The sequence below is a fragment of the Notechis scutatus genome, chromosome 2 (assembly GCF_049901735.1).
Source record: "Notechis scutatus isolate UNSWTSFEM ecotype Mainland chromosome 2, rNotScu1.2, whole genome shotgun sequence".
In the NCBI taxonomy this organism is placed as follows: domain Eukaryota; kingdom Metazoa; phylum Chordata; class Lepidosauria; order Squamata; family Elapidae; genus Notechis; species Notechis scutatus.
The window spans coordinates 163,347,947-163,375,845 of record NC_142010.1 but is presented as its reverse complement, the minus strand read 5'-3'; the positions used below and the strand labels follow the sequence as shown (position 1 = coordinate 163,375,845).

At 39.9% G+C, this 27,899-nt stretch overlaps 1 protein-coding gene across 14 annotated transcripts in view; it reads left to right on the top strand.

Moving 5' to 3' along the window:
• Window positions 1–27,899, top strand: part of GSK3B (glycogen synthase kinase 3 beta) — a 145,554-nt gene that overhangs the window by 32,019 nt on the left and 85,636 nt on the right. For 11 of the 14 annotated variants that reach the window (XM_087957219.1, XM_087957226.1, XM_087957215.1 and 8 more), the window contains 3 exons: window positions 18,918–19,001; window positions 19,845–19,955; window positions 26,698–26,828. In XM_087957219.1, coding sequence (XP_087813345.1) covers window positions 18,918–19,001; window positions 19,845–19,955; window positions 26,698–26,828 — 326 coding nt within the window. Of the gene's footprint in view, window positions 1–13,070; window positions 13,192–18,917; window positions 19,002–19,844; window positions 19,956–26,697; window positions 26,829–27,899 lie in introns of all 14 variants that reach the window. The other 3 variants (XM_087957225.1, XM_087957227.1, XM_087957229.1) reach the window with 1 other exon arrangement.

The following is a 27,899-nucleotide window of genomic DNA, read 5'->3' as shown; positions in this document are numbered from 1 at the left end:
ATCATTTGTCTGCCAACAACGTTCAGACTTTTTACTAAGAATACTGGCAAATTCAATATTCAATCATCTGATGGAAAACAGTTTGTACCCGGTAGAACAAAAAGGAAATTATAAAAAAATCAAGTGGAACAAAAGATCAGCTGCTCATTGACAAAATGGTACTAAAAATGCAAAAATGAAGAGAACGAATTTAAATATGGCGTGGATAGATTACAAGAAGGCATTTGACTCATTACCCCACAACTGGATTAACGCCTGTCTGGAAAACTTTGGAATCAGCAAAAATGGAATATGCAAAAATGGAAAACAGTTCTAATAGCAAATGGGGAGAACATTAGTGAAGTCAATATTAGATGAGGAATCTTCCAAGGGGACTCATTTTTGCTACTACTGTTCACCATTACATTAATTCCACTGACAATAATCCTATGAAACACAAAACTGGGATACCAAATCTGAAGCCAACATGGCAAGATAAACCATGTACTATACATGGATGACTTAACACTGTATGCGAAAAGCCCCACTGAACTTGAATCAATATTCAACACAGTTCAGCTGTTCAGCAGCAATATCAGAATGAACTTTGGACTTGAAAAATGTGCTATACTATCCATGCAGTGAGGAAAAATGGAAAAAATGTGAAAAAAATAGGAGGAATAGAACAGGGAAATGGAAGCACAGAAAATTTGCTGTAGGCTGTGAAAAACAGAGAACATTATAAAAAGAAACAGAAACAAAGGCAGAGTATAAGAAAAAACAGCTGGATGATAGATTAAATAGATGGAAAACCAAAGCTTTGCATGGTCAAGAAAATGTGATTAAAACCTGACATGGGCATGGGTTAAGATGGGAACTATCAAGAAAGAAATGGGAGGTTTAATACTTGCTGCTCATGAACAAGCACTACAAACTAATGCACCCACAATCCAAACTGCTGATATTGTGATGACAAAGTTGAAACTGTTACACAGTTAATATGTGAGTGCAGCAAAATCGCGCAAACTGATTACAAAGCTAGACATGACCGAGTTGCTAAACTAATGCACTGGTCATTATGTAAAAAATACAACTTAACTATATCTGAAAAGTCATGGGAACATAAAATGGAAAAAGTTGTTGAAAAGGAGACGGTGAAGATCTTGTGGGACTTTCAAATAGAGAAGGATCGTCATTTGGAACACAACATGCCAGATATCACAGTTGTTGAAAACCGAAGTGTATAATTTATTGATATCGCTGTATCAGGACACGGCAGAGTCAAAGAAAAAAAACCTGAAAAAAATCATGAAATATCACAACCTGGCCATCGAAACTATGTGATTATGGATGAAACATGTGATAGTGATACCCATTGTCATCGGGGCACTTGGCACCATGTCCAAGAATTTTAACAAAATACATCAAGAAATGACAGCTTCCTGCAATTACACCAGCGGAACTGCAAAAAAAAGCTACTCAGAACATCATACTTTAAATAGATACTTGGTCGATACCTAGGATGCTGGCAGCAACCCATATCAATCATCAGTGCTAGTCAATAAAATTTGTGATACATTTTTAAATGTTCAGTTGACTGTTTAATGTTTAATGAATAAAAGTTTATAATAATTTATTATTCCAGTAATAAAATGAATCTCTGCAGTAGGAATGTTAGCAAAACTATTCCTTGTCCTACACACCAAAATTAGAGAAAAAGGTTTTTTTTTAATTAAATTTTTATTGATTTTTAAAAACAAACATAAACAGACAAAACATAAAAACATCAACCTTTCTTCCATGAATATACAAGCAGTGTGTCAGTTGGTTTACAAATTTTTTGTGCATCCATTTCATAGTCATCAATTACAGTTACATTGTATAATAACTCATATTCTCCTGAGAGCCGTTCGGATCATCCAGAGAGTGGGAGGTGCTTCAGTCTACGTCGTTGATGGCTGAGCTCAATCACTGAGGAACGCTCCGCCCTCCATCACGTGGCTCTCTTGCGTTCCCCAGTTTGCGCTCAGCCGTCGTCAAGTTAGGCTGTGCATTTCTCACTCCTTGGCCGATCTAAGACTTGCTCTCAGGTTTGGAAATATTTATAGAGAAAAACAAGTTATTTTCCTTAGCCTTCTGGCGCAGGACTGGGGATTTAAGGGGAGCGCGTTTCTTTCGCCCCCAGGGGGGTTGTAGAACGGGCGACTTTCGCGCTTCGGCGCTAATTCCCCCCCCCCAATTTGATCTCTTGCCTGCCGTTTCTCTCGCTGCGCTTGCAGCAGCTTTACTGATCGCACTGATAAGTGCTGCTGGTATTCCCCCCCACCGCAAACGCCGCTCGCCCTAAGAAGGGGCGAAAACTTACTGCTTGGCTTCCTCGGCCTCTTTTAAGGCCGGAGAAGTAAAAAACTTCATTGCCCTGAGCAGCCCGGGACTTTAGCAACGTGGGCGATCGCCTCTAGGGCGCCCCCACGTGGCGGGCGCCATCTTTAAAAAAATAAAATAAAAAGATTGAGGCCTCATAGCGCTGCGAAGTAACCGGCCCTAGCACAGGCCTCTCAGCCTGTAGGGCCTTTGCTAATTGGTACAATTTAGTAATTGTTGGCTTCCCGCAGCAGGCTCAGGGCAAGTGATTGCAGCCTATCCCTCCCGGTTGTTGCCTGGGAGCTCCAGCTGCCAGAGGCCTCTCTTCCAGCCTCAGGCGTTTAATTCGGATAATTGGCAATCTTTCATTAATAGAGTAATAATAATAATATTAATAATTACAATTATAATAATTATAATATTAATAATAATCATATATTACTAATAATAATATTAGAACAAGAATATTAACAATAGTTCTAATTCTAATAGACATTGGAATATCTGCCTGTATGCAGGTCTAGATATTTCCTCATATATCGGTTTATATTTATACTCACATATAGATAGACCTGAGTGAGTTTATTCCTGTAATTTTTTTCTTATTGATATTGTACCTTAGCATTCCAAGTCTCATTGGATTGTTATCCTGCTTGTGCAGATAAGTATTAAGAATTATTTTAACATCTATATTACAGAATTTATACATCTAAATTCCAAAAGGGGGTGTGGGCCAGCTGAAAGGACACCCGACCTTTGTTGTAGGTCGAACCCTTGGCGAGCCAACCGCCTTTAACTGTATTACTGTCCTTTCTTGTACAATGGCAGATGACATTCCCACCAAAGGCCCTTCTTTGAAGGCCAAATCCAAATCCTACCACCTGCGCAAACAGGCTAAGGAAACTCCTAAGGAAACTCCTAAGGAAACACCTAAAGAGACCTCTAAGGCTTCTCAGAGAGACGCCCTACGACGTCACAGGGCTCTCGAGAGGGAATTTGACAGGCGGTCCAGAGAGACACAACCGGTACTTCCAGCACCCTCCGCTCCTTCTACCTCCAGACCCCCCCCCTCCTCCAGATTGTTTTTCCGTCTCCAGGCGCAGCCCATCCCAGGGACACCAGGCTCCCGGCCCATCAACCAGACAACCTCCTGAAGCTACTTTCATGCCCACGGCCGCTGGTCTTCGCCAGGAGGAGGCCCCCTCATCCGAGATCCCTGTGCACATACAGGCATTGATGGAACGGGCCATTCGCCAGGGGATAGCAGAGGGCCTTCAACAGATGTCCAGGTCTACTCCCCCCTCACTGGCGCCCGAACACGACCCACCATCAATGAGGTCCTCGCCTAGATCAGACCCTACTCGTGGTCAGGTACCTTCTCAAGGGGGCAGTCCTCTCCCAGAAAGGGACCCGGAGGAGGATATAGAGTATCTAGACCAATTTGGGGGGGAAGAGGAAATGGAATGGGGGTCTATGCAACAAGAGGAGCCCCTATCGGAGGTAGATCCTATGGAGGGGGACATGTCCGAGGATGAGGGTCTCACCCCGGACCAACCCACTGTTGCGGGCCTGTTCAAGCCCCACATGTTTAAATCCCTTTTATTCAAAGCCAGGAACATCTCTGGCCTGTCGGTGCAAACCTCCTCAGCTCTCCCCTCCCCGGCAGAAGGTCAGGAGGACGCCATCTTTAGTCAACCCGTGGTGGAGGCGGAGGTAATCCCGGCTCCACCCCTATTTCATGACCTGGTCTCAAATCAACTGAATTCTACTAGGGCCCCTCCCGCCCCATCCAGCCTGGACAGGAGGTTCTTTAACCTCGAGTCGAGTTTCTGTGACTTACTCAACACCCCCGAGGTGGATGAGCCCATTGTTGGGTTGGCCTCCTCGTCCTCCCCCAGTGACCCCCTAGAGGCTCTGAAACCCGAGGACAAGAGGTCCGAGCTCGCCCTACGTAGAGCTCACCAAGCGGACTCCTGGGCCATTAGATCAGCCACTGCGGCTTCTTTCTTCACCAGATCCTCGATCCGGTGGCTTCGGCAACTGAAGCAACATGTTCCCCCTCCAACACAAGGGCTCACCAGGACATAGCAAAACTGACGGCCGCGGCGGAATTTTTCCGCTGACGCCACCTTCCATGCGGTCAAGTTCTCTGCCCGGCAATAACGTCCCATGTCACTGCTCACCGCCTGCTCTGGCTTAAACACTGGCAGGCGGACGTTAAAACAAAGTTAAGCTGGCTACTGCCCCCATAAAAGGGGACAAACTATTTGGCACGGCTCTGGACCCCTTGCTATCTGAAACCCGAGCAAGAGAAAATTTCTCCTCCTCTGTTTCGGAGGTCAGAGTCTAGAGGCCCCCAGCCATTTCGGAGAGGCTCCTCCCGCCCTTTCTACCAGTCTCCTTCCCGCCAAGGTACTCGAGACCCCCTCCTCCCGACCGTTCCAGCCCCAGGATCGAACCGATCCGGCCGATAGGAACAGGAGGGGCAGCGGCTACAGGCGCCCTTTCAGGGGCTCAGGAGGGAGGCCCTTCCGGCATAGATAGATCCCGTCCCTCCCTCCCATCGGCGGACGCCTCAAGCACTTTGCCGACCGATGGGACTCTTCCACCTCTGATACCTGGGTCCGTGATACCATCAGACTCGGCCTCACGCTCGAATTCAAGAGCACCCCCTGACTTCTTTCTGGCATCCCCCTCAAGGGACCCCATCAAACGCAACCTAATGGATTCAGCAATCCATCATCTTCTCCAAATACAGGCCATTCAACCCGTCCCACCCTCCCAGCGGGGCAGGGGTTCTACTCCCACCTTTTTGTAGTCCCCAAATTTTCCGGAGGATGGAGGGCCATCTTGGACCTTAAACGCCTTAACCGTTATCTGGTCTATCGCAGGTTCAAGATGCACACCCTGCAGTCCATCCTCCTCAGCATCCGCCAAGGGGACTGGCTATCCTCCATAGACCTCTCCGAGGCCTACCTCCACATTCCAATCCGACCCTCCCATTTCAAATTCCTCAGGTTCTGCTACAACCACCGCCACTTCCAATATGTCGCCCTTCCCTTTGGGCTAGCCTCTGCCCCGAGGACCTTCACTAAAGTCCTCGCGGCCCTGGCGGCTCATCTCAGGAATCTCCCGGTCCGCCTCCATTGCTACCTGGATGACATCCTCATCCTCTCTCCCTCCAGACCCCAAGCAGAGAGGGACATCAGGGTTACTATCTCGGCCCTCCAAGACCATGGTTTCCTAGTTAATTGGCAAAAGAGCCAACTATCCCCATCTACAAGGATCTCCCACTTGGGGGCTGTCATTGACTCAGTGCAGGGTAAGGTGTTCCTCTCCCCGAGAGATTCCTTAGTATCCAGGAAGCCGTCAGGCATATCAGACGCTCCAGGAAGGTTACAATTTTAGAATTGTCCAAATTACTGGGTAAAATGGTTTCTTGTATCTCCATTGTTCCATGGGCCCGTTTACACGCTAGACCCCTACAATGGTTCCTGCTCCCATTCCAGCGGACCGGCAGAAGCAACTCAAAGGCCACAGTCAAGGTACCTCCAAAAGTCCTTACATCTCTCCTCTGGTGGACCAGCCCCACCATCAACAAGGGTCACTTCATCAAGGAGCCCCACCGCCTCACCCTTACCACAGATGCCAGCCTGTCCGGATGGGGCGCTCACATCCTCTCGCTCTCAACTCAGGGCACATGGTCTCAGGTAGAACGGGGGTGCAGTATAAACTGGCTGGAGCTCCACGCCATCTTCCTGGCCCTGCGCAGTTTCCTCCCCAAGTACGCGGGCGGCATGTCCTCATACTCACGGACAACGTCACCGCCAAGGCTCACGTCCAACCGTCAGGGGGCACACAGTCCATCCGCTTGATGAGGGAGGCGAACGCCTCTGCCGTTGGGCAGAGCGCAATCTCCTCTCCCTCAGAGCCGAACACATCTCAGGGGACTCAAACACCCAAGCGGATTGGCTAAGCAGGACCACGGTGGACCAGTCCGAATGGCGCATCCACCACGTCACTATTCAGGGAAGCGACCAGAATGTTCGGTCTCCCGTTAGTAGACCTCTTCGCCTCCCCACTCAACACGCAACTCCCCAGGTTTTTCTCCAGGTACCCCTCCCACGGGGCCGAGAATCACGACGCCCTCCGTTGCCCCTGGCCCACAGGGCTCCTCTATGCCTTCCCGCCTCTAGCCCTGGTTCCCAGAGTTCTCCAGAAGCTCATCTCCGAGAGGGCAGAGCTGATTCTAGTAGCACCCTTCTGGCCCAGGCGCCCCTGGTTTGCGGACCTCCGCAACTTATCGGTGGCCCCTCCCTGGAGAATCCCCCGACCAGGATATCCCTCTCCCAGGGGCCCCTTCAACACCCAGACCCTCAGTGGCTCCAGTTAGCCGTTTGGAGGTTGAGCGGGAACGCTTAAGAAAAGAACAGTTTTCCGACCAAGTTATTGAGACCATTTTAGCCGCCAGGCGGCCTTCAACAACCCGCATATACAACGCCACTTGGAAGGGATTCTGCGAGTGGTGTCATGGTCTCCAGATCAACCCGCTGTCACCTTCCATAGCTCAGGTCTTGGAGTTCCTCCAAGAGGGCCTGAGGAAAGGGCTTTCCCCAACACCCTAAGGCGTCAGGTCGCAGCGCTATCCACAGTCATTGACTGTGATAACCTGGGTTCCCTTTCCCACCACCCCCGTATTCGGGCATTCCTCAGGGGGCCACCAACCTGTGTTCCCCAACCATACACCGATACCCTACCTGGGACCTTAACAAGGTCCTGGTGTCTCTGACTAAGCAACCCTTTGAGCCTCTCAGGGAAGCCTCTCTCCAATTCCTCACATTCAAAGTGGTATTCCTGGTAGCTATTACTTCGGCCCGCTGCATATCGGAGTTAGCAGCCTTGTCGGTAAGGAAGGACCTTTGCATATTTCATGCCGATAGGGTGGTCCTCCGACCGGACCCTACCTTCCTGCCCAAGGTTAACTCGACCTTTCACAGGGCTCAAGAACTCATACTCCCGAACTTCTGTCCCAATCCCTCACGGGAAAGGGAGAAGCTTTGGCACTCACTGGACGTAAGACGGGCCCTACGCATTTACATTAGGCGTACCCAACCCTTCCGGAGGTCAGAATCTCTCTTCCTTTCCTTCCAGCCCAAATCCTTAGGCCACAAAGTGTCCCCGTCAAACCATCGGCCGCTGGATTAGGGCTACCATTTCCAAGGCTTATTTGTCCCAGGCACTGCCGGTACCCAGGGGGATCACAGCACACTCCACCAGAAGTGCAGCCACCTCGGCGGCTTGGGCCACCCAGGCTCCAATTTCTGATATTTGTCGGGCAGCCACTTGGGCATCCCCTCTCCTTTCATTAGACACTATAAGATTGACACCTTTGCCTCGGCGGAGGCTTCGCTTGGTAGGCGAGTCCTCCAGCGAGTCTTCAGGGAACCTCGGAGATTGCAGGACCAGACGGGGTCCCTCCCGTAGGACAGCCAAGCTTTGGTATGTCCCACTCTCTGGATGATCCGAACGGCTCTCAGGAGAATGGGCGTTGGTTCTTACCTGACACGCCATTTCTCTGGAGCCGTGAGGATCATCCAGCCCCACCCTTTAATTGCCGTCTGGTGGGGCCTTGTTTCGCCAATGACCTATTTAGCATAGGGAGAGCAGAGCAACGCCCTTCTCTTCACCTTCGCCTTCACGCAAACTGGGGAACGCAAGAGAGCCACGTGATGGAGGGCGGAGCGTTCCTCAGTGATTGAGCTCAGCCATCAACGACGAGACTGAAGCACCTCCCACTCTCTGGATGATCCTCACGGCTCCAGAGAAATGGCGTGTCAGGTAAGAACCAACGCCCATTCTCAATCAGAGATTAACTACCCTAGTATCATTATTATTCAATCATTTGACAATAATTTTGTTCATTTATATTTTGCGAGATAGCTATAATTTACTTAGTATCATTTTATAACAATTCATATAATATTCCCAAATCTATCCTAAAATGTTTTTATAGATATAGTAAAAAGGAAAAAAAAGAGTACATCTTTATATATTTATTATTTTCTAAGATTCTACATATTTTATTATTGTATTTTATTATCTAACCATTGATGAAAAAGGTCCCAAATTTTATAGAATTGTTTATCCTCTTGCTCTCTAATTTCAAATGTAAATTTACTCATTTCAGCACATTCCAATATTTTCTTAATGATTTCCTCCTGCGATGGTATTTTCTCATTTTTCCAGTTTTTAGCAAATACAATCCTAGCCGCAGTTAGTACATTTACAATCAGGTATTTCAAATCTTTGCTATATGTATCAGGTAAAATTCCCAATAAAAATATCTCTGGTTTCAAATCTATATGCTTTTTTGTCATTTTTTCCAACCACATGTGGATTCTAGTCCAGTATTTTCTAGCATCTGCACAAGTCCACCACATATGGTAATATGAGCCAGGTATCTGGTGACATTTCCAACATTTTTCGGATTTGTTCTTGAGCATTCTTGCTATTCTTGTTGGGGGAAAATGCTACCTGTAAAACATCTTATACAAATTTTCTTTATATGCTGTTGACATTGTCATTTTATAATTTTGAGACCACAATTTTTGCCATTTCTCTAAATCAATCCCATATCCAAAATTCTTCCCCCAAGCAATCATTGTTTCTTTAACTTGTTCTTCTTCTAGTTTAGTTTCTAATAAATATCCATACAATTTTTTAATCACCTTTTCATCAGTACCTGTCAAAATCTTATCTAAATCAGTCAATTTATCATAAAAACCTTTTGTTTTAGAAACTTTATCATACCTAGAATGTATTTGCGCATATGAAAACCAATTCATCTTTATACTTTGTTCCTCTAATTTTTGCATAGATTTAAGTTCACCCTTTTCATTCAATATTTCCCCATATCTAACTGTTTGTTCCTTCTTATATATTATAGGATAAGAAAATGCTTCTATAGTCGATAACCAGACTGGAATTTTCAAATAGCATTGTCTTTTAGTCTTCTCCCAATTTAACCACAAAGACTCCCGTATATGGTGTCTTCTAAAATATCCCTGTGTTTTAGTTCCCTTGTACCACAAAAAAGCATGCCACCCCAACAACAAATCATGTCCTTCTAATGTCAACAATCTAGTATTTCTTAATGTTATCCATTCCTTGACCCATATCAAATTTGTAGCTTGGTAATACAACTCCCAATTAGGCAAACCAAATCCTCCTCTAATTCTAGCGTCTTGCAAAAGTTTTAATTTTATTCTCGCTTTCTTACCTTGCCATATATATTTCAACACAATTTTGTTTAAATCTTCAAAATAGTCTTTTCCAAGCCTAATTGGAATTGTTTGAAACAAATATAAAATTCTGGGTAATATATTCATCTTGATTGTTGAAATTCTCCCTATTAATGACAGTTGTAGATTTTCCCATTTCGCCAAGTCAAGAGCTATCTGCTGCTTAAGTTTAATATAATTGTTCTCTTTTAATGTACTACATCTTTCTGTAAGATGTATTCCCAAATACTTAATCTTATTCGTGACTTGAATTTTCAATAGATCTGCCAATTCTTCCTTTTGTCTTGATAACATATTCTTTGTCAAAATCTTTGTCTTATCTTTATTAACTTTCGAACCAGCCACCTTGCCATATGCCTCTATCTTTTCCAGCAATTTTGGTGCTGTTTCTAAAGGGTCTTCTAAGATAAAAACCAAATCGTCCGCAAAGGCTTGCAATTTAAATTCTTCCTTTTTAATTTTCATTCCTCTTATACTCTTTTCGTCTCTAATATTTCTGTTTAACACTTCCAAAGTTAACACAAATAGCAAAGGTGATAGTGGGCACCCTTGTCTTGTTCCTTTTCTTATATTAATGGAGTCTGTCAATTCTCCCTCTATCATCACCTTTGCCGTTTGCTTGTAGTATATGGCTTCTATTGCTTGAATAAATTTTCTGGCAAACCCCATCTGTTCCAACAATAACAACATGAATCGCCAATTCACATTATCAAATGCCTTTTGTGCATCCAGAAATATCAAAGCCATTTGCTTTTCAGGGTATGCTTCATAGTATTCCAAAGTATCCAAAATTACTCTCATATTATCTTTGATTTGTCTCTTTGGCAGAAATCAATTTTGATCAGAATGAATAAAGTTATTTAGATATTTTTAAAGTCTTTCTGCCAATATTGAAGCAAAAAATTTTATAATCTGCATTTAGTAGGGAAATAGGTCTATAGTTCTTAATCTGTAATGGATCAGTCTCTTCTTTTGGAATAAGTGTGATATAGGCTTCTGACCATGATTGGGGTATCTTCTTCTTTAACATAACTTCATTCATAACTTCTAGCAATGGAAGATTCAATGCTTGTAGTGTTTTATAAAATTCTGCCGGAAGTCCATCTGGGCCTGGTGCTTTTCCATTATTTTGCTTCTTAAGTGCTTCAGTTAACTCCATCATTGTTAACATTCTGAATTGATGTATCTTATTTTTTATTTTCTCTAAAGAAAAAGGCCAGTTCTTTCTCCATCCGCTGTGTAAAGTCTTTTTCTTTGAAAATAGTATTGTTTAGCGTCCATCTCGATCTTCTTTTTTTGTCCTTTCCATTTGACTGTCATTGGATTATGGTCTGCCCAAGTACTTTTTTCAATATTTACTTCTTGGATATCAGATAGTAATTCTGTTGACATCCATATCATATCTATTCTGGACCATGATAAATGTCTATTTGAATAAAAAGTATATTCTTTAGTTTTGGCATTTCTTTCTCTCCATGTGTCTTTTAAATTTAATTCCTCAGCCATTTTAAAGAAGGATTTTGGGAGAATCTTTCTGTTTTGCTTTGTTGTTGCTGCTGTATAGTCCAGTTTATTGTCTACAATTCCATTGAAATCTCCTATCATAACTATATTGGCATAGTCCAGTTCAATTAATTTCATATGTAATTTTTTATAAAATTCTTCTTGTTTATCATTCGGGGCATAAATTGCAATCAGGAGTGTTTTCATATTATTGTCCATTATTTCCACCATTAATACTCTTCCATTTTCATCATTGTAAATCAATTCTGCTGGAGTGGTCTCTTTAATATATAAAACCACTCCTTTTCTTACATTGGGTCAGAGAGGTAAATATTTTCCCTAGTTTTGGCTGTACCAACAGTTGTTCATGTTGTTTTTTGATATGTACTTCTTGTAGACAAATTATATCAAATTTTGATTTCTCTAATTTGTGAAAAGTTTTCCTTCTTTTAACAGCTGCGTTAAGTCCATTTATATTAATTGTGATCATTTTTTTTCCTTCCATGATTATATTTTATAGTTGGGTTAGCAACCAGTTAGCAAATGCAAAATCGCGTATAGAAGTCCAGCAATAAAGAAAAAAAAAGGCAAAGCTTTACTTTGACATTTCCGTTTAAAACCGCCACTTATTCACTTCTGTCAAAACTTTTACAGATTCTTTCTTTTCTTTAGGGTGTCCTTTTAAATCTTAGAATAAAAAAAAAGAAAGAAAGTTCTCACCAAACCGGCACACTTTCTCTTTCTGCTCTCTTCCGTATCGGAGCTGTCCCAACTTCAGCAGCTTTAATGGCTGCCTCTTTGCTGCTGGCTAGAAGAGCTTCTCCTGGATCAACCAGGGACTTTGCGATATCCCTGGGATCTACAGGATGTGCTCTTCACTATCACCGTCTCTTTGGGACAGTTTAGATCCGTTTGGACCGTCCAGAGGCAAAGATATCGGCTGAGATCTCAGACCTCCGAGATCGCATGCTGTATCGTCACGACGCCAGCTCCGCCCTCACCAAAATTAGAGAAAAAGTTTTGATGTTCAATATCACATCCTATAAATTTATTGACAAGTACTATCATATTTCTGTTCAGCTTTGTTCTTAATGCTAATAATCCCGAGCCTTCAGTCTCTGTTTGTAGGACTTAGTGTCTAGACCAGAGGACTCCAAACTTGTCTAGACCAGAGGACTCCAAACTTGGCAACTTTAAGACTTGTGGACTTCAACTCCCAGAATTCTGGGAAGTCTTCAAGTTGCCAAGTTTGGGGACCCCTAGTCTAGGCCTTTGATCATTCCCCCTGCCCTTCTCGGAACTTGTTTGAATTTATCTAAATTGTTCTTAAAGTTGGAGTGCAGAACTGGATACAGAGCTTGAAGTAGAGTTTCACCAAAGTAAAAATAATTTACAGGTTTGCAGGGTGGATAAAAATCGACATTTTTTAAAAATAATAATAAAAAATCGGTTTTTTAAAATTTAAATCTGATTTTTTTTTTAATCAAATGTACAGTATTTTAATAAAATGCTTTTGGAGTAAAAATCTATCTAAAGATAGTTTTCTATTTAAGATACATTAATAATTTAGTTTATTCAGCATGAAATAGAGCTTAATTATGTAGCATGAGGCTATATATTCTGCAATATTTACATTTTTGGTAAACTCATTCAGTGCTCTGCAAGCTGAGATAACATGTACTGCATTGATGCATTCACACAATTTCACAGTAACTATGAGATAAATCATAAAACAAAGTTCAGGAATATTCCTTTATCTCATTGTTTTGCAAATCTATGTACACTACAAGCTGTATGATTGAAGAGAAATGCATCTATACCACCAGGCTCTAAGTGTGAGGAGGAAGGGCAAGCAGTAAAAATGAAAGTGAAACCTTCTAAGCAGCTTATAAATATAATATTAAAGAGCACCTGTCATTTCAGATCCATCATGGCAGCGACTGTTAGCAGGCATCCACTCATCTACTGCTGCCTGCCATATCTTTCACCTGGTTGTGTCACTGCTGCATCACCAGCCGTCCCATTAAAGTGAATGGGATTATCGGTGAGTCAACAGGAGGAGCCGCTGTGGGACAGAGATGACAGTTGCTCTTTAAAAATTATGATTCAAATCAAGTTGATTTAAATCAAGCCTTTTTACTAGTGATTTAATTTTAAATTGTGATTTAAATCGACTTGATTTAAATAAAATCCACCCTGCATGTATGTCTTCACTCCAATATGTATGTGACATGAGGGTGTATGTTTCTGCCTATAATTTTCCACATGTTTTCCATTTGAGGCTTTCTGTGTATTATGGCGTCTGACCACCAGATGTCCTTACTTATCAAAGATCAAATTTCTAATCTAGTAAAATTTTTCAAACTACAGAAAATGGATTATTTCTTCTAACCTCCATATGTCAGTTGCTTAAGAAAAACAGGAAGGTGAGAGTGGCCTGTACTTCTCAGGCAAGAGTCCCATAAAGGAAAGGCTATTACTGAGAAGGCTTGCCACCTTATCCATGCCCCATGTAACTTAGAAAAATAGAAAGAAGCAATATCATAAAGGTAGTATGCTTATTTCCTCTAAGGGGGTGCAAGCTTTCAAAATCTGAAACTTACAATTACAGTCTTCATAACACCCCCCCCCCAAATGCTTATGCTTTGAGAGTTTGTCATAAAATCAAAGCCAAATAGAAGTATAAAGTTCTATGTATGGTTCCAAAGTTCCAGTCATCATTTTATTGTCTTTAAAATAATGATTTACCTGGATTTTAGAAGAATTTCTCTAGTATTTGCAAACACTAATCCTACTTTTCTGCTCCTTGGCTTGAGGGCTGAGAGGGGAGCATAATGAAAGCATAAAAGCCTTGCTGCATCAAACCATAGGTCCATGTAGTGTCACATATAGTGGCCATCTAGCTGCATTTGGAAGTGGGTGAGAGAAGCTGCCATTTTTAAAACATGTGTTCAGACTGAAACTGACAGTTTTGGACTATCTGATATGGAATACATATGGAGAAGTTAGAGTGAAATTTAGTGCATGAGTGGTCTTTGTTGTCCCCCTTCAGTATTTAGTGTTTTCTTCTTTTGCAAGCTCTACACTTGAATGTTACTCATGTTAGTGATTTTGATTGAGGCTTCTGGTTGTAAAAAAAGCTGAGTTATTTTGCTGAGAACATTGCTGTGCTCATATTTTGAAATGCAAAAACATGCAAATTGCTGCTATTCATCGTTTTCATTTGAATTGTTTGCAAGTGTGCTGGTAGTATTTTGTTTTTAGATATTCCTTTTTTAAAATTAAAATCCATTTTCTTCAAGTCCTAGATGAACATTTGCATTGATAGAACGCACAATTTATCATTTGATAATTACTGTCCCCTACCTACCTCTTCCTGGTTATTTACTATCATGTGAAAGAAAAGTTGATGTATTTTGCTTCTACCAGTCTCCAGAAAACAATTACCTGGAAGGATTTGTTTTTTAAGTTTGGGACTTTTCTTAAAATAGCCACAAACACATGAATTATCATATGAAAATAGAGCTTGCAAGAGTTAGCTATCTCATTTGGCAGTGTTTAATTTAATTTATGGAAGCTATTTTTCTATGCATGTAGGAACTAACCAAGATTTATAAATACATTAGCACGCTCTCATTTTGCATTTTGCATACTGTATTATGACTCGTAAAAATTGTGTTGATAGAGCTCTTCAAAATCATTTCAGAAGAGAGCCAGTTTGGTGTAGTGGTTAAGATGCTGGTCTGAAAACCAGTTTACTGCGAGTTCTGCTATAGTTCTGCCTTAGGCATGAAGGCTTACTGGGTGACTTTGGGCCAGTCACTCATCCCAAGAGTTGTGGGAAAAATAGGAGAAAAGAGTATTAGGTATAACCACCACTTAGAATTACTTACAAAGTAATAAAAGTGGAATGGGAAATCAAATAAATAAATAGTAGATCTTAATGGAAAAGTTTGAACAATTGGAGCCCTGGATAAACAAGGATTTATTAGTTCAGCAGAAAGTAACAGTGGAAGCAACTTTCAATAAAAATGACAGACAAGCAGAAGACAAGCCAGTAGATGTGAAGCAGATAGGAAGTAAAGAATATAGGAAACACTCTGTCCTCCTGGGTGTCAGAAACAAATGATGACTGATTCAGCAGGTTCTGTCATTGTAAAAAGTTGATCCAGTATAAGCTGTTTGTCTGCTTTGGCTCCCAACTACCCACACAGAGCCTCTGGCATCTCTTTACACCTGAAAGTTATATGATGAGAGGCAGCTTCTGCCATTTCCATCCTGCCTTGCTTCTGAATAAAGTATCCCCTACTGAACAGTTGTGTTTAACTTATGCTTCTGCAAACAGGATTTTACAAGTCGGCAGAAAGAAAGCTAGTGTTCCAAAGTATATACAGGTAGCCCTCAACTTACAACATTTCATTTAATGACCATTCAAAGTTACAGTGACACTGAAAAAAAGTGACTCATGACTGTTTTTTACACTTAAGACCACTGCAGCATTTCTTTGTTCACATGATCAAAATTTGGAGGCTTTGCAACTGATTTATATTTATGTAGTTGCAATGTCTTGGAGTCATGTGATAGTTTAATCTCCTGACAAGCAAAGTCAATGGGGAGGCCAGATTCACTAAACAACTGCAGTAATTCACTTAACTGTGGCAAGAAAGCTCGTAAAATAGGGCAAAACTCACTTAAATGTTTCACTTAGCAACATAAATTTTGGGCTCAATTGTGTCTTAGTCAAGGACTACCTGTTCTTGTGATTTGCTGCCTTGCTGAACCTTACTGATTACATGCAGAGAAATACAGCATATTATGATTGAATGATTACAACTCGAGTGTTTAAATTTTAAGCTCTAAAGCAGTGGTCCCCAACCTTTTTTGTACCAGGGACCAGTTTCATCGCAGAAACACTTTTTCAAGGACCGGGAGTCAAGTTTGGTGGTTTGCTTGCAGACGTTTCATTACCTGACTAGGTAACATCTGATGTTGTTACCTAGTCGGGTAATAAAACGCCTGCCAGCAAACCACCAAGTTCAGGGAGCGCCAATGCCTCCTCATTGCAACCCTGAGCGACAGATATTCTCTTCTATTGGGACATATAAAACGGAGGGTTTCAGCTGCAGATTCAGGAACTGCGCCTGGCTGAGGAGCGCCTTCAAAGCTGGGCGGTGGCGGCCCACGGCTGTCTCCGCGGCTCAGGACAAGTCCCTGCAGGACGGCTGAGAAGCCCCGCCTCTCGGCCCTGCCTTTCTCAGCCTCATCCCTCAGGTGTCTCCCTCCCTCCCTCAGCCTCATCCCTCAGGAAGCCACCCTGCCGGCTTCTTTGAAGCAGTTTCTTCCTGGGCTGGTGGAGGAGCGAGAGAGTGACTGAGAGAGGAACGAGGCGGGAGGAAACCAAAGCCGCTGAGCCGGAGAGCAGGACAGGCTTCGGTTGCTTCTTCCCTCCCCTTCTCTCCTTTGTGTTCTTGATCCCTGATCCCAGCAGCATTCACCGAAGGCGAAGAAAGCCGCCATTTTTATTTTATTTTTTATTTTTATTTCTTTGCGGCCCGGTACAAAGTGATCCACGGACCGGTACCGGTCCGGGGCCCGGTGGTTGGGGACCCCTGCTCTAAAGAGTTAAAAGAAAAGAAAGGAAAAAACCCAAGAAATCTCAAATAGTCCTAACAAATTGGGGCAACTTAAAATAATGTGGAATAATTTACAAAGAACCCACTGAGGCAGTTCCACCCCTCACTGAAGATATATTTGTATTGATTTTGGTATGATCAGTTACAGGGAACTTACAAAATATAATTTTTGCAGTTGTGATTCTTCTCCCTTTCTGTTTTTTCTTTTCCCCTATTTATTTACCCCACTTTTCTTTTATTAAACTGACCATTAAAAAGATACTCCTTCATTAAAATTTATTTTATTTTTATTTCCTGTTGGTTTTGTATAATATTTACAGTAACAGTTAATTTGTTAATTTCTGTAAAGGGCAGTAGGGTTGCATTGCAATATTTGATTACTGCCAATTGGAAATTAGATATTTAATTTTATCACGGTAATATTAGTATTTTCTGTTCAGGAGGTTCTGGGCTTTTTTTTAGTATTTTCTGTTCAGGAGGTTCATATGCTTTTTTCTTTCTTACACAATTTATGTATTTTTATAGCCTTAAATAGCAGTGAAAATAATAATAAAAGTTAACAGTTGACTGCAGAGTTCATCATTTGGGAAACAAAAATCAAATGCTTAGCTGGAGCATGGGCTGATTGATACCTGTGAACAAGATTTTGGAATGGTAGATGATTGCAAATAGAATCTGACCCACTAGTGTCTTGTGGCTTCAAAAAAGGCAAATATAAATTTAAACTTCGGCAACGAATTATAATTTGAAAATCATGGGAAACAATCATTCTATCTTATTCTATTTTGATGAGACTCCCATCTCAAAAATAGTCCTCAGTTCTATACCCTAGTCTTTAAGAATAGTTTAGAGAACTTTGGGCAGCCTTGGAGATGAGAAGTTTTAATAATAATTAAGAAATTAGAAATTAATTTTTATGAAGAGGGATTTTAGATGTTACTGATAAGAAAATATTAAAGGGCTATCCTAAAGGTACGATATAGAAAAAAGTAAAGTCCTGTTTTGTATAATCTCAGGATGTAAGGCACAGAATAAAAAGAGGACAGATTCCAGCTAGATCATCATCCTAGACCAAACTCACGTCACGACGGTGTCATGTGATGTGTCGGGACTTTTTCTCCCTTTGCTAAACCAAGCATGGACATGGCCAGCATGTGACGCATCTGGCCTGCAGGCTGTGAGTTTGACAGTCCTGTCCTAGATGGATGCTTCAATTTAGATTCCTGCATTGAATGGAAGTTGGATTTAACAGACTTAATGGGCCTTTATAATTATTTGATTCTGTAAGTATTCTTTGCAGGCATCTAATGTACTGTAATACGTATTTTCTTAGGAATTGAGAAATACTAGCTTGAACATTCCAATTTTTCTGGTAATTTGTATGGAGCTTTAATTTTATTTGAACCTATGCTGTTAACATAGTATATACCGTATATACTCGAGTATAAGTCGACCCGAATATAAGCCGAGGCACCTAATTTTACACAAAAAAACTGGGAAAACTTATTGACTCGAGTATAAGCCGAGGGTGGGAAATGCAGCAGCTACTGGTAAATTTCAAAAATAAAAATAATTAATTTGGGAAACGATCTCACTATCATGAAAGGTTTAATTGATTCACTAACCCAAAAGAAGAAGATGATGATGACAGCGGGAGGCAGGAGTCACTCTCTTCCCCTCCCTCGGAGGCCCCCTGAGTCAGGAGTCACTACCGCCGGCGCGGCCCCAGTCCCGCCGCCTCGGGAAGGGAAAGGCAAAAAGCGCTTTGCCTTTCCCTTCCCGGCTGGGGCTGTTGGGAGTCGCTGCCGCCGGAGGCCGCGACTCCACACCATTTTTTTTCAGAGGGGAATCTGACTCGAGTATAAGCCGAGGGGGATTTTTTCAGCACAAAAAATGGGCTGAAAAACTAGGCTTATACTCGAGTATATACAGTACTTCAAATGATTTTAAATATTGAACATATTGTCTAAGTACTCTAAAATTCTTTGTCATGCTACATTTTATTTCAGTAAAAGTTAATGCAGGATATATTGTATCTTTTTTCAGACCGACAAAATGTATAAGCCCTATATCAAATCATGAACTAATGAGATTTTAGAAAACAACCTTTTAAATAATATCCTTTTTTTTTTTTTAGAATCGAGAGCTTCAAATCATGAGAAAGCTTGATCATTGTAACATTGTCAGATTACGTTATTTCTTTTACTCCAGTGGAGAGAAGGTAAGTTGGAAAAAAATGATTTTCTAGAATTTTAATAAATTTGTAGGACAAATACGAGCAACAGACAAAGCTTTAGTGTGGATCATCTCCTTATCATTTTGAACATTCATCTGACAACAAAAGTAGGGGGTGGCTGAATGCATACATATAATGCATACATATCAGTAGCATGTATTTTAAAAGAGTTTATTAAGAAAACAAGGCATGATATTTGAAGCGGTATTTGCAGTCTGTCTCATTTTGGTGGAACAAACATGTAGCTGAACAGCAACAAATACAGTTCTTATTCTTGTGAAATTCTACATTAATCTTTGTGCTTTGAAGTGAGAAAGAAGCTGATTAAAGTGGATAAAGAAAGATATTCTAGCTAGTAGCAAACTCTTGTCACTATAGATCAAAAGGTAAGTGTAATTTCAGGGGATAGAATATGTTTTTAGTTACATTTTGAATGTTTAAAATGTTAGGGGGATTTATAAACTTATAATGTATTTCACTATCTAGTTCCCCTTGAGCTCTTTTGTCACTTTCCTTCTTTTTTTCTTATTCTTTCCCTTTAATGTAGTACATGATATTACTTCATAATATTCATATCTCTATGCCTCTGTTTCAAGTAAAAAACTTTATGATAGTTGAAATATGATTGAATTTTATTGCATTCCTTGTATAATCTCATGTGCTTAAGTGGTATCCTTTACAAAAATGAATTTTGTCAGATAACAAATTTTAACAAAAAGTTTTTAAAAAATACTTGAAAAACCATATTATGTTATAATAGTAATGAGTATTATGATATGGATATCTTATTACAGATTTTCTTGTTTTCTTGCTTTTTCACCTTTTCAGAAAGATGAGGTATATCTTAATTTGGTGTTGGACTATGTTCCTGAGACAGTATACAGAGTGGCAAGGCATTATAGTAGAGCCAAACAGACACTCCCTATGATATTTGTGAAGGTAAGTGAAAAACTCAAGAAACTCAATAATTCTTGATTGTTATTTGTCTGTATTTGTACCACTGAGAAAGTTTTGGAATTAAAATTTGTTTAGTAGGAAGTCCATCCTTTTATCGTTGGAATCAATATGCTCTAAAGCAGGGGTGGGATTCAAAATTTTTAACAACCGGTTCAGTGGGCGTGGCTTAGGTGGTGGGTGTGGCTTGGTGGTCATGTGACTGGGTGGACATGGCTTGGTGGTCATGTTATTGTCTGGGTGTGGCCAACTCTATATCACTCACATCGAGGCACGCATCTCCTCGCCTGGCTTCTCATGACTGTGGGGATGCTGCAACAGTCGTAAGTGTGAAAAATGGTCATAAGTCACTTTTTTCAGTGCCATTGTAACTTTAAATGGTCACTCCACACAAGCAAAGTACCAGCAAAGGAGGGGAAAAAACTCCAGAGAAGTTCCTGAGACAGGAAGTCTAGTCCTGCCAAAAATGTAATAAGTGTTAACGGAGAGGCAGTTTCTGTAAGCAACACCAGAATGTTTCCTTTCTGCCTTCCTTACAGGATTAGGCCAATAATTTCTTCTAACAAAAGGTTCTCCGAACTGCTTAGAATGTTAACTGGTACTAGCGAATAGGTACGAACTGGTAGAATCCCACCCCTGCTCTAAAGTTGTAACCTATTATTTCTCCATAGTCCCTGCTTGATAGCAGAATATCTGCCATCTCCATAATGGGCATTCAAAGTGAGGTACTTCCACATTTTATTTTATTTGCTTGTTTCCCTTTTGTTTTGTTTTTCTTTCCATTTTGCGATTTGTTTTATTGGAATTGATGCTCACTGTGGTTGATTGACTTTTGACTGGAAGATTTGTGGAAGTTGGGCCTCTATTTTCGAAATGCATTTCAGAGAGCATAGTCTGCACTATGCACAACAAGTAAATGTGGTTCCCCTTTCACTTTATTACTCCTCGACTTCAATTTTGTTGTGGGAATGAATGCTAAACTCTCGTGCTAAAATGCTGTTGTTTTATATGAGAGTTGTATGACATTTAATGACTTGATACTAAAAGTCACCAAGAGATGGCAGTACTAACATCTGTTCTTTCACTTAATTTGATGAAAATTCCTGTGAACAAAAGTTGCGTATGGCTATTGTTTGTAAAGTTGAATTGTGTCATTAAGTTTTAAGCAACGTGATGTGAGTGAATTTTTCATTGCCAGCCACATCAAAAATTGAAATTCATTGCCAGATGCAGTTTAGGACACTGATTGTGAATACTGTGTCATTAGGTCAAAAAATGGAAAGATTGCAAACAATCTGATTTCTGTAATCAATCACAATTCTGTGATAATAACCACTGAGTTTCACATGAGAAAGGTAGAATTGATTAAAGAGAGCAGATCATTTAGACCTAAATTATCAAGCGTGGCAATGTGTGCAAAGTTTGTGCTAGAGGGTTTCTTAGAATGCTCATGGCAGAAATGAAAGTTTCAAGAGCTGAAACTTATCCATTTTTGTCACACCAAGAGAATGAAAGTGAGTAATAGCATTGTAACAATACATGTAATATAGAATAGAATTCTTTATTTACAGAGTCATATTAACAGCTTATGGGACTCATTATTATGATCCAGAAATGAAATATCAATCAATGGAATATCACAAAGCTTTACCTGCAGGGGGCAAAACAAAACAAAACCTAGGCTTCAGCAGGAAAATTCATGCTTACATTTAGAGCGAGGAATGCAGATGAAAGTATTTGTATGAATTTCCTTGAATTAGCTATCAACAAGAAGTACAATCCCACCCCTGGCCAGATCAGTATTGTAGTTCTCCGTAGGCCGGTGAAGGTGGGGGGCAGATGGGACAGACACCTCCTATAGCAACCTGTCAGCCAAAACCGGACATGGGGGGGCCTTCCCCCCCTCTAGCACCTCGTTTTTGGCGTCCCCAGCCTCCAGCAGCACTCTCCCAGCTGAAAACAGGCTGCACGTCATTTTGGCTTGCAGAGGTGCCACATCCTTTGATATTTCCAGGCTGGCCACGCGGGCCAGATTTAAGCCTCCTGTGGGCCAGATTCGGCCCGCAGGCCTTGAGTTTGACACCCTTGGCCTAGTGCATAAGTTAAGAGAATGGAATAACTCTGTTTTCAGCATTTTCCTCAAAGTCAATAGGAAGTGATGAGTCTGATGTCTATAGGAAGGCCATTCCCGAGTGTTGGCACTACCATAGGGAAGCAGTGCTTCTCAGTGTCATCTTTTAGAAGTTTGAGACTATAACCAAATGTCTGTGGAGATTCTCAGTCATCCAGCTCCTAGTGGTTTGAAACAAAAGCACCTTTGGGACAAGACTATAAGCAGTTTCTCTTTACAGCATTTGATGATTGACTGAATGAGGCTTCTTTTTTGGAATACATGATTTCCCACCATCACCACCCAAACATAATGTTTTTCATTAGTTCCATGGTTGTCTCACCTAACTAGAGAACTTTGTTCCATTAGACTGTTGATTTTTCAGATGCTCTTTGGCAAACAAGACAGGAAACAATATGCTTTCTAGTCAGTAATGGTTTCTTCCAGTAATGGTTTCTTCATGCATATCACTCCTGTTCAGTGATTTTCTTCTTGATAGATTCATGAACATAGCATTAGATAATGTAAGACTGATCTACAAATCCTTTGCCATTATTCTTTGCTGTTCCTCAGAATTGTACCTCTTGTTCTTGGGCTGCTTTTTGTTAGACAACCATTCCTAGGAAGGGTAACAATGGTGTGTATTTTCTTTGCCATGTGGCTACCTTTGGATTGATAGTGGCCTAAATCTTCCATAATAGCCTCTTCCAGCCTTATGAACATTAAAAACAAAACCTTTTTCTGAGTTCTATTCAGTTATTTATACTCTATAGTATAAATATAGGATTTATATCTTCTAGGGATAGGATTCGTTTCTACAGATTGTCAAAAGGGAGCAGACTCTGATGCTAATCCCTAACATGGTTTTTTTTTTAATAAGGGCAGGTTCCTCAAACTCATACTTGATTGCCATCGTACTCTGATTGAACTTGATAACATAACTAAGTCTTGAGGGTTTTTTTGTAATAACAGAAGGGGTGGAGTTAATTTATTGGGTGGGTGAGGAGGGTTAGGATGTTCCATAAATCAGGCACCACAACAGAGAAGGAATATCTTCTGAACCCATCAAACGCAGATCCCTAGCTCGTGGGATCTGTAACATGATCTCTCTTTCAGATCTAATGGCCCAGGCCAATAATACAACTGAGTACAAGCAGTCCTTCAGATATATACATGGTTCACAAATGATTCACAAACTTTCTCTCACCACTATTTCAGTCTTTGTTTGCTTCATTGCATCCTGATATGTTCTCCTTTACTCCTGGATTGAAAGATGCTTTGCCTTTTTTCTTGGACCATTTAATGACTTTTGATGCTGTTTACTAGACTATTCATTCCTCTTTAATAGTGATCTTTATGGTTTTATGTACATAAGTCATATCTTTATGGAGGCAGAGCTCTTTGTGCTCAGAACATTCTAATACTTCCAAACTGTTTGCAGGGCCTTCCATTTCCACCTCTCTGCCTTGCTAAGTGATTAGGCATAGTTCCCACTTAATTTTTAACTGCCCAGTGTTAACCCTTCAGCTGATCATCCTTCCATTCATCAAACTTCCTTCCTTCCTTCCTTCCTTCCTTCCTTCCTTCCTTCCTTCCTTCCATCCATCCATCCATCCATCCATCCATCCATTCTTCCTTCCTTCCTTCCTTCCATCCATCCATCCATCCATCCATCCATCCATCCATCCATCCATCCATCCATCCATCCATCCATCCATCCATCCATCCATCTCTCTGTCCATCATAGAATGGAAGAGTTAGAATGGATCAACATTAGTGTACAAGTTTTCTAAATTATCCTTGATAGTAGCTATTAAGCTTTTGATTGAAAACATTCCAACAAACAGGAAAACCATAATTTATTTTATGTTTGCACTGAATAAGACATTCCAAGTTGCTTTGGTTGGTAAATTTAGCTAGCTTTTTCCAGAGGAGCTTATATATTATATAGAATAATATAAGACATGTTCTTTTTTTTTTTTTTAAACAAGTTTTATTAATTTTTAAAACACACAAATTATCATTATTCATTACATGTTTAAACCTTTTTTCATTGTAAATTTAACAAGTCAGATAAATTATGATTCTGTTTTAAACCATTTCAATATAACATACAAAAACCTCTTATTCAATTTCTCTTTACTTCTCTTTACTCTTATTCAATATCATTATTATTATTTCATCTATTTCTTTCTGACTTAGTTACCATTATTCTCATTCTATATTTCTGCAAGCTTTTACTAATTCTCCCCCCCAAAAAAACATATACACACAACACACAAAACATTAAAAAAAATCTTTTTGGAAAGTAACTTGGACCCAGGTATCTCTCTCTTCATGGACTTCAATTATCTTCATGCTCATCTTACATATCATTACTTATTTTATTTACCATTCTAAATCTTCTATATTAACTTCTCCACATATTTCACTCTTCTTAATTCTATCTTAATTAATCATCTTAGTTTGAATCATTATATTTGTATCTTTTGTCCATTTTTTATCATCCCTTTGTCTCATTCCTTATGAAAAAGAAGAAAACAAGTTTCTCCTGAAATCATTAATCAGAGTATGATGCCTTTCTATCTCCCCCCTAAATTAATCAAATTAACCTTTAAAATAACATCCAATACCCAATCCGATTTTGCTTGGTACATTCTATCTAACTAGTACATCCAAAATAATTAAATACATAATTAGACAATAAATCCAAATATTAAAAACAAATACTATAATAAAAATTTTATAACAACATCAATACCATAATCTTATTAAACTCTTTAATTAAAAACAGTATTCTAAACCTCCCCTATTATTAAATTTTAAAGCCAATCATTATTAAACATTTTAACATTTTAATCTCTTATCAACTGTTAAACCATTACAATACTACCATCTCATCTTATGTACCTTGCAAAATCTTTTTGAAAAAATTATACTTTATCCATTATCCATAAAAAATTCCTTTTTTTTTCATTTAATTTCAAAACATTGTAGCTTTTCTCCACCTTTTCCCTTTCTTTCTTCTCCCAACAAACCTTTCTACCCCCCCTTCTTCTAACCTCTGCCTTACTGGCTTCCCTTCTCTGTCGTGTTCCTTTTCCCTTTTGTTTACTATCATCATATTGATTTTGCACCTTATTTTTCCCTTTCTTAAATGTTTTTTTAGATCTTAAGTCCTTTAGTTCTCTTCTTTTCTCTCTTCCTTCTTTCTTGATCAAATTCTGAGATTCATTAAAAATGGCTCCTTCCTTTCTTTCTTGTTCCTCTGCTGTCTTCATCTGTTGTAATGTTTGTTGATAGTTAGTAAGCGCCATTTCTAAAAAAAGGAAAGCTTCTTCCACACCATCTTTACCATTTTTTTTTGCTTGTTCATATTTTTTTCTTAGTTCCTCAACAGAGAAAGCCATTATAAATCTTTTCTTTTCTTTTCCCCTTCTTTCTTCTTACAACAACCAGAGTATTCCAAAGAAAATAAAAAAAATAAAGCAGTCCCAAAGTTATCAGTCAGTCCAAACCAAGGCAGAGTTCTCACTTTCTCCTTCTGGGGTAATATCAATCAAAGAGAAAGAAAGTCCAAATCTGTTTAAAATCTTATTGCAATATATTCTAGTCTTCAAATCCTTAAGGCATCTCCTCCAACAAAGTCTTAGCATACAAATATTTTCTTTTTAATCCTCTCTCTTCCCACTCATCGCTTAAAACCAATTTTCACCTAAAAAAAATAGGTTTCTTAATATCCAGTTATTTATTCCGTAGGAAAAGAGGGTAAGCTATCCTTTCAGCACCATCAAACAGCCGCTTTTTTTCCTCTTCTGGCAGGTATTATTCAGAAAGTCATACTTTTCAGGAATTTTATTAAATATGTCTTAGAGTCCTAGGAGCCAAGAAAAACTTTCTCCTTTCAAGCACTTTCTCCACTTCCTCCTGCGCATTCTTACCCGGCTGCCAGCTTCTTTGTGGCGGCCATTACGGACCGCCGCTGCACCGTCCTGGGAAAAGGGGGTTCTACCGGCCGGGGAGGGGGTCTGCAACACCCCCAAACCCCTCTCCGGATCCCCCCTACCTTCAGCTGCCCCTGCAGGGCAGCCTAGCTCCGTACCCGTCTGGGTCGGAGCCCCAAAAGCGGCTAGCGCGGCAGGGATCGCGCAGCTTCGCAAATCCCTGCCGCTCGCGAAGCCGACAAACCGGAAGTTCCTAAGACATGTTCTTAATATTCTACAAGTAGGGTTGTTTTACAGAAATATATTTTGTCCAATATGAGAAAAACATATTAATGATGGGAGTTAATTAGATAACTATTATATTTTTGTATCATTGCGATAATTTCTATGCATCTAACTGCTTTGATTTCCCTAATGCAGAATTCTTTACAGTTAGCCATGCTTGTTGTGGCCTACTGGAAGTTGCAGTTGAAGAACATCTGAACTGTACCTTATGTGCCAAAAGAAATGTGAAAAAATGTTTTGTAAGATGAGTAAATAAATGTGTATGTTATGAAGAAAAAATACTTATTGAGATATTGTTTCAAGTATTATAGAAGTCTTATTAAATTTTCTATTTGCCAATGTTTTGATATGGGAAGTATGATCATAATATTTGTTCTTTATGTTGCAGTTGTATATGTATCAATTATTCCGAAGTTTAGCCTATATCCATTCCTTTGGAATATGTCATCGGGATATAAAACCACAGAATCTTTTGTTGGACCCTGACACAGCTGTTCTAAAACTTTGTGATTTTGGAAGGTAAATATTTTCAGGACTTTTTTCATCATTTCCCAGTTCACATTTTAATTATAATTATTGTAGCCTCAGCAGTTATTCCTACTAATGGTAGAAATTGAACAAAACAGGGTAAATAGGACACAGTTACTACAGATAACAGGTAAATTTCAATGATTATTTTATAGTTAGTCGGAATAGCTACTTATGTCTGCAGTTGGATTAGCTTGAAGAAAAAAAATATTTCACAGTTTTCTGATTCATTTATGAATGCTTTCAGTTCAAAGCTAGAATCTTTGATTTTAACAAAGGAGTAGTTGAAAAATTAGGCTGAGAAATTGGGACATAGATCCAGGCTTTTAAAGAACTTTGTATATTTATCTCTTCCTTGGTACCATGTTAATTAGCAATATATGATAAAGTTTTATGTGAACAAGATTTTTTTTTTAAAAAAAGATATATTGGAACAAATTTTATTGATCTTTTGAGAAAACATAGTATGTTCTATATAGAATTACTACTAATACCAAATCTACCTTTGCTGGAATCACGGTTGTTTAATTGTTGAGAAGAACTGTGATCAGCCTAATTTATGTTCCAGCAGCAAAAAGCAAAATAATTACATTATGCCAAAAAGGAGCCAGAACTCATAGATGCTATTGTGTTAAATTTGTTCCTGTTAAAGCTTTGTTTTAAATCTCCTAACCATAAATAGATAAAGCCAAAGAAAGAACATCAGGATTTCAGACATTCCATTCCATAAGAATAAATTTAGAACTTTCTCGAATGAATTGCCTGAATTCAACTTTTTATCTAAACTAACCCTAACCTTATCCAAGGTCTGTTGCAGACATGCTTTGCAACTCTTACCTTGCCGGTACAAAAGGCAGATTAAAGATTCTTTCAATTTTGCAACAATTGTGCCATGTATTCTAGGTGAAAGATAATTAAATGTATTATCTGAAGAAGTATTCTATAACTTTGCAACAAGATAGTATTTATTTATTTAGCAAAATGATAGGCTGATCTTGTTTTTTGAGGAACTGAAAAAGGTAATGCTATTGAAAAATGGTTGAGAATGACTGTGGCAGAATA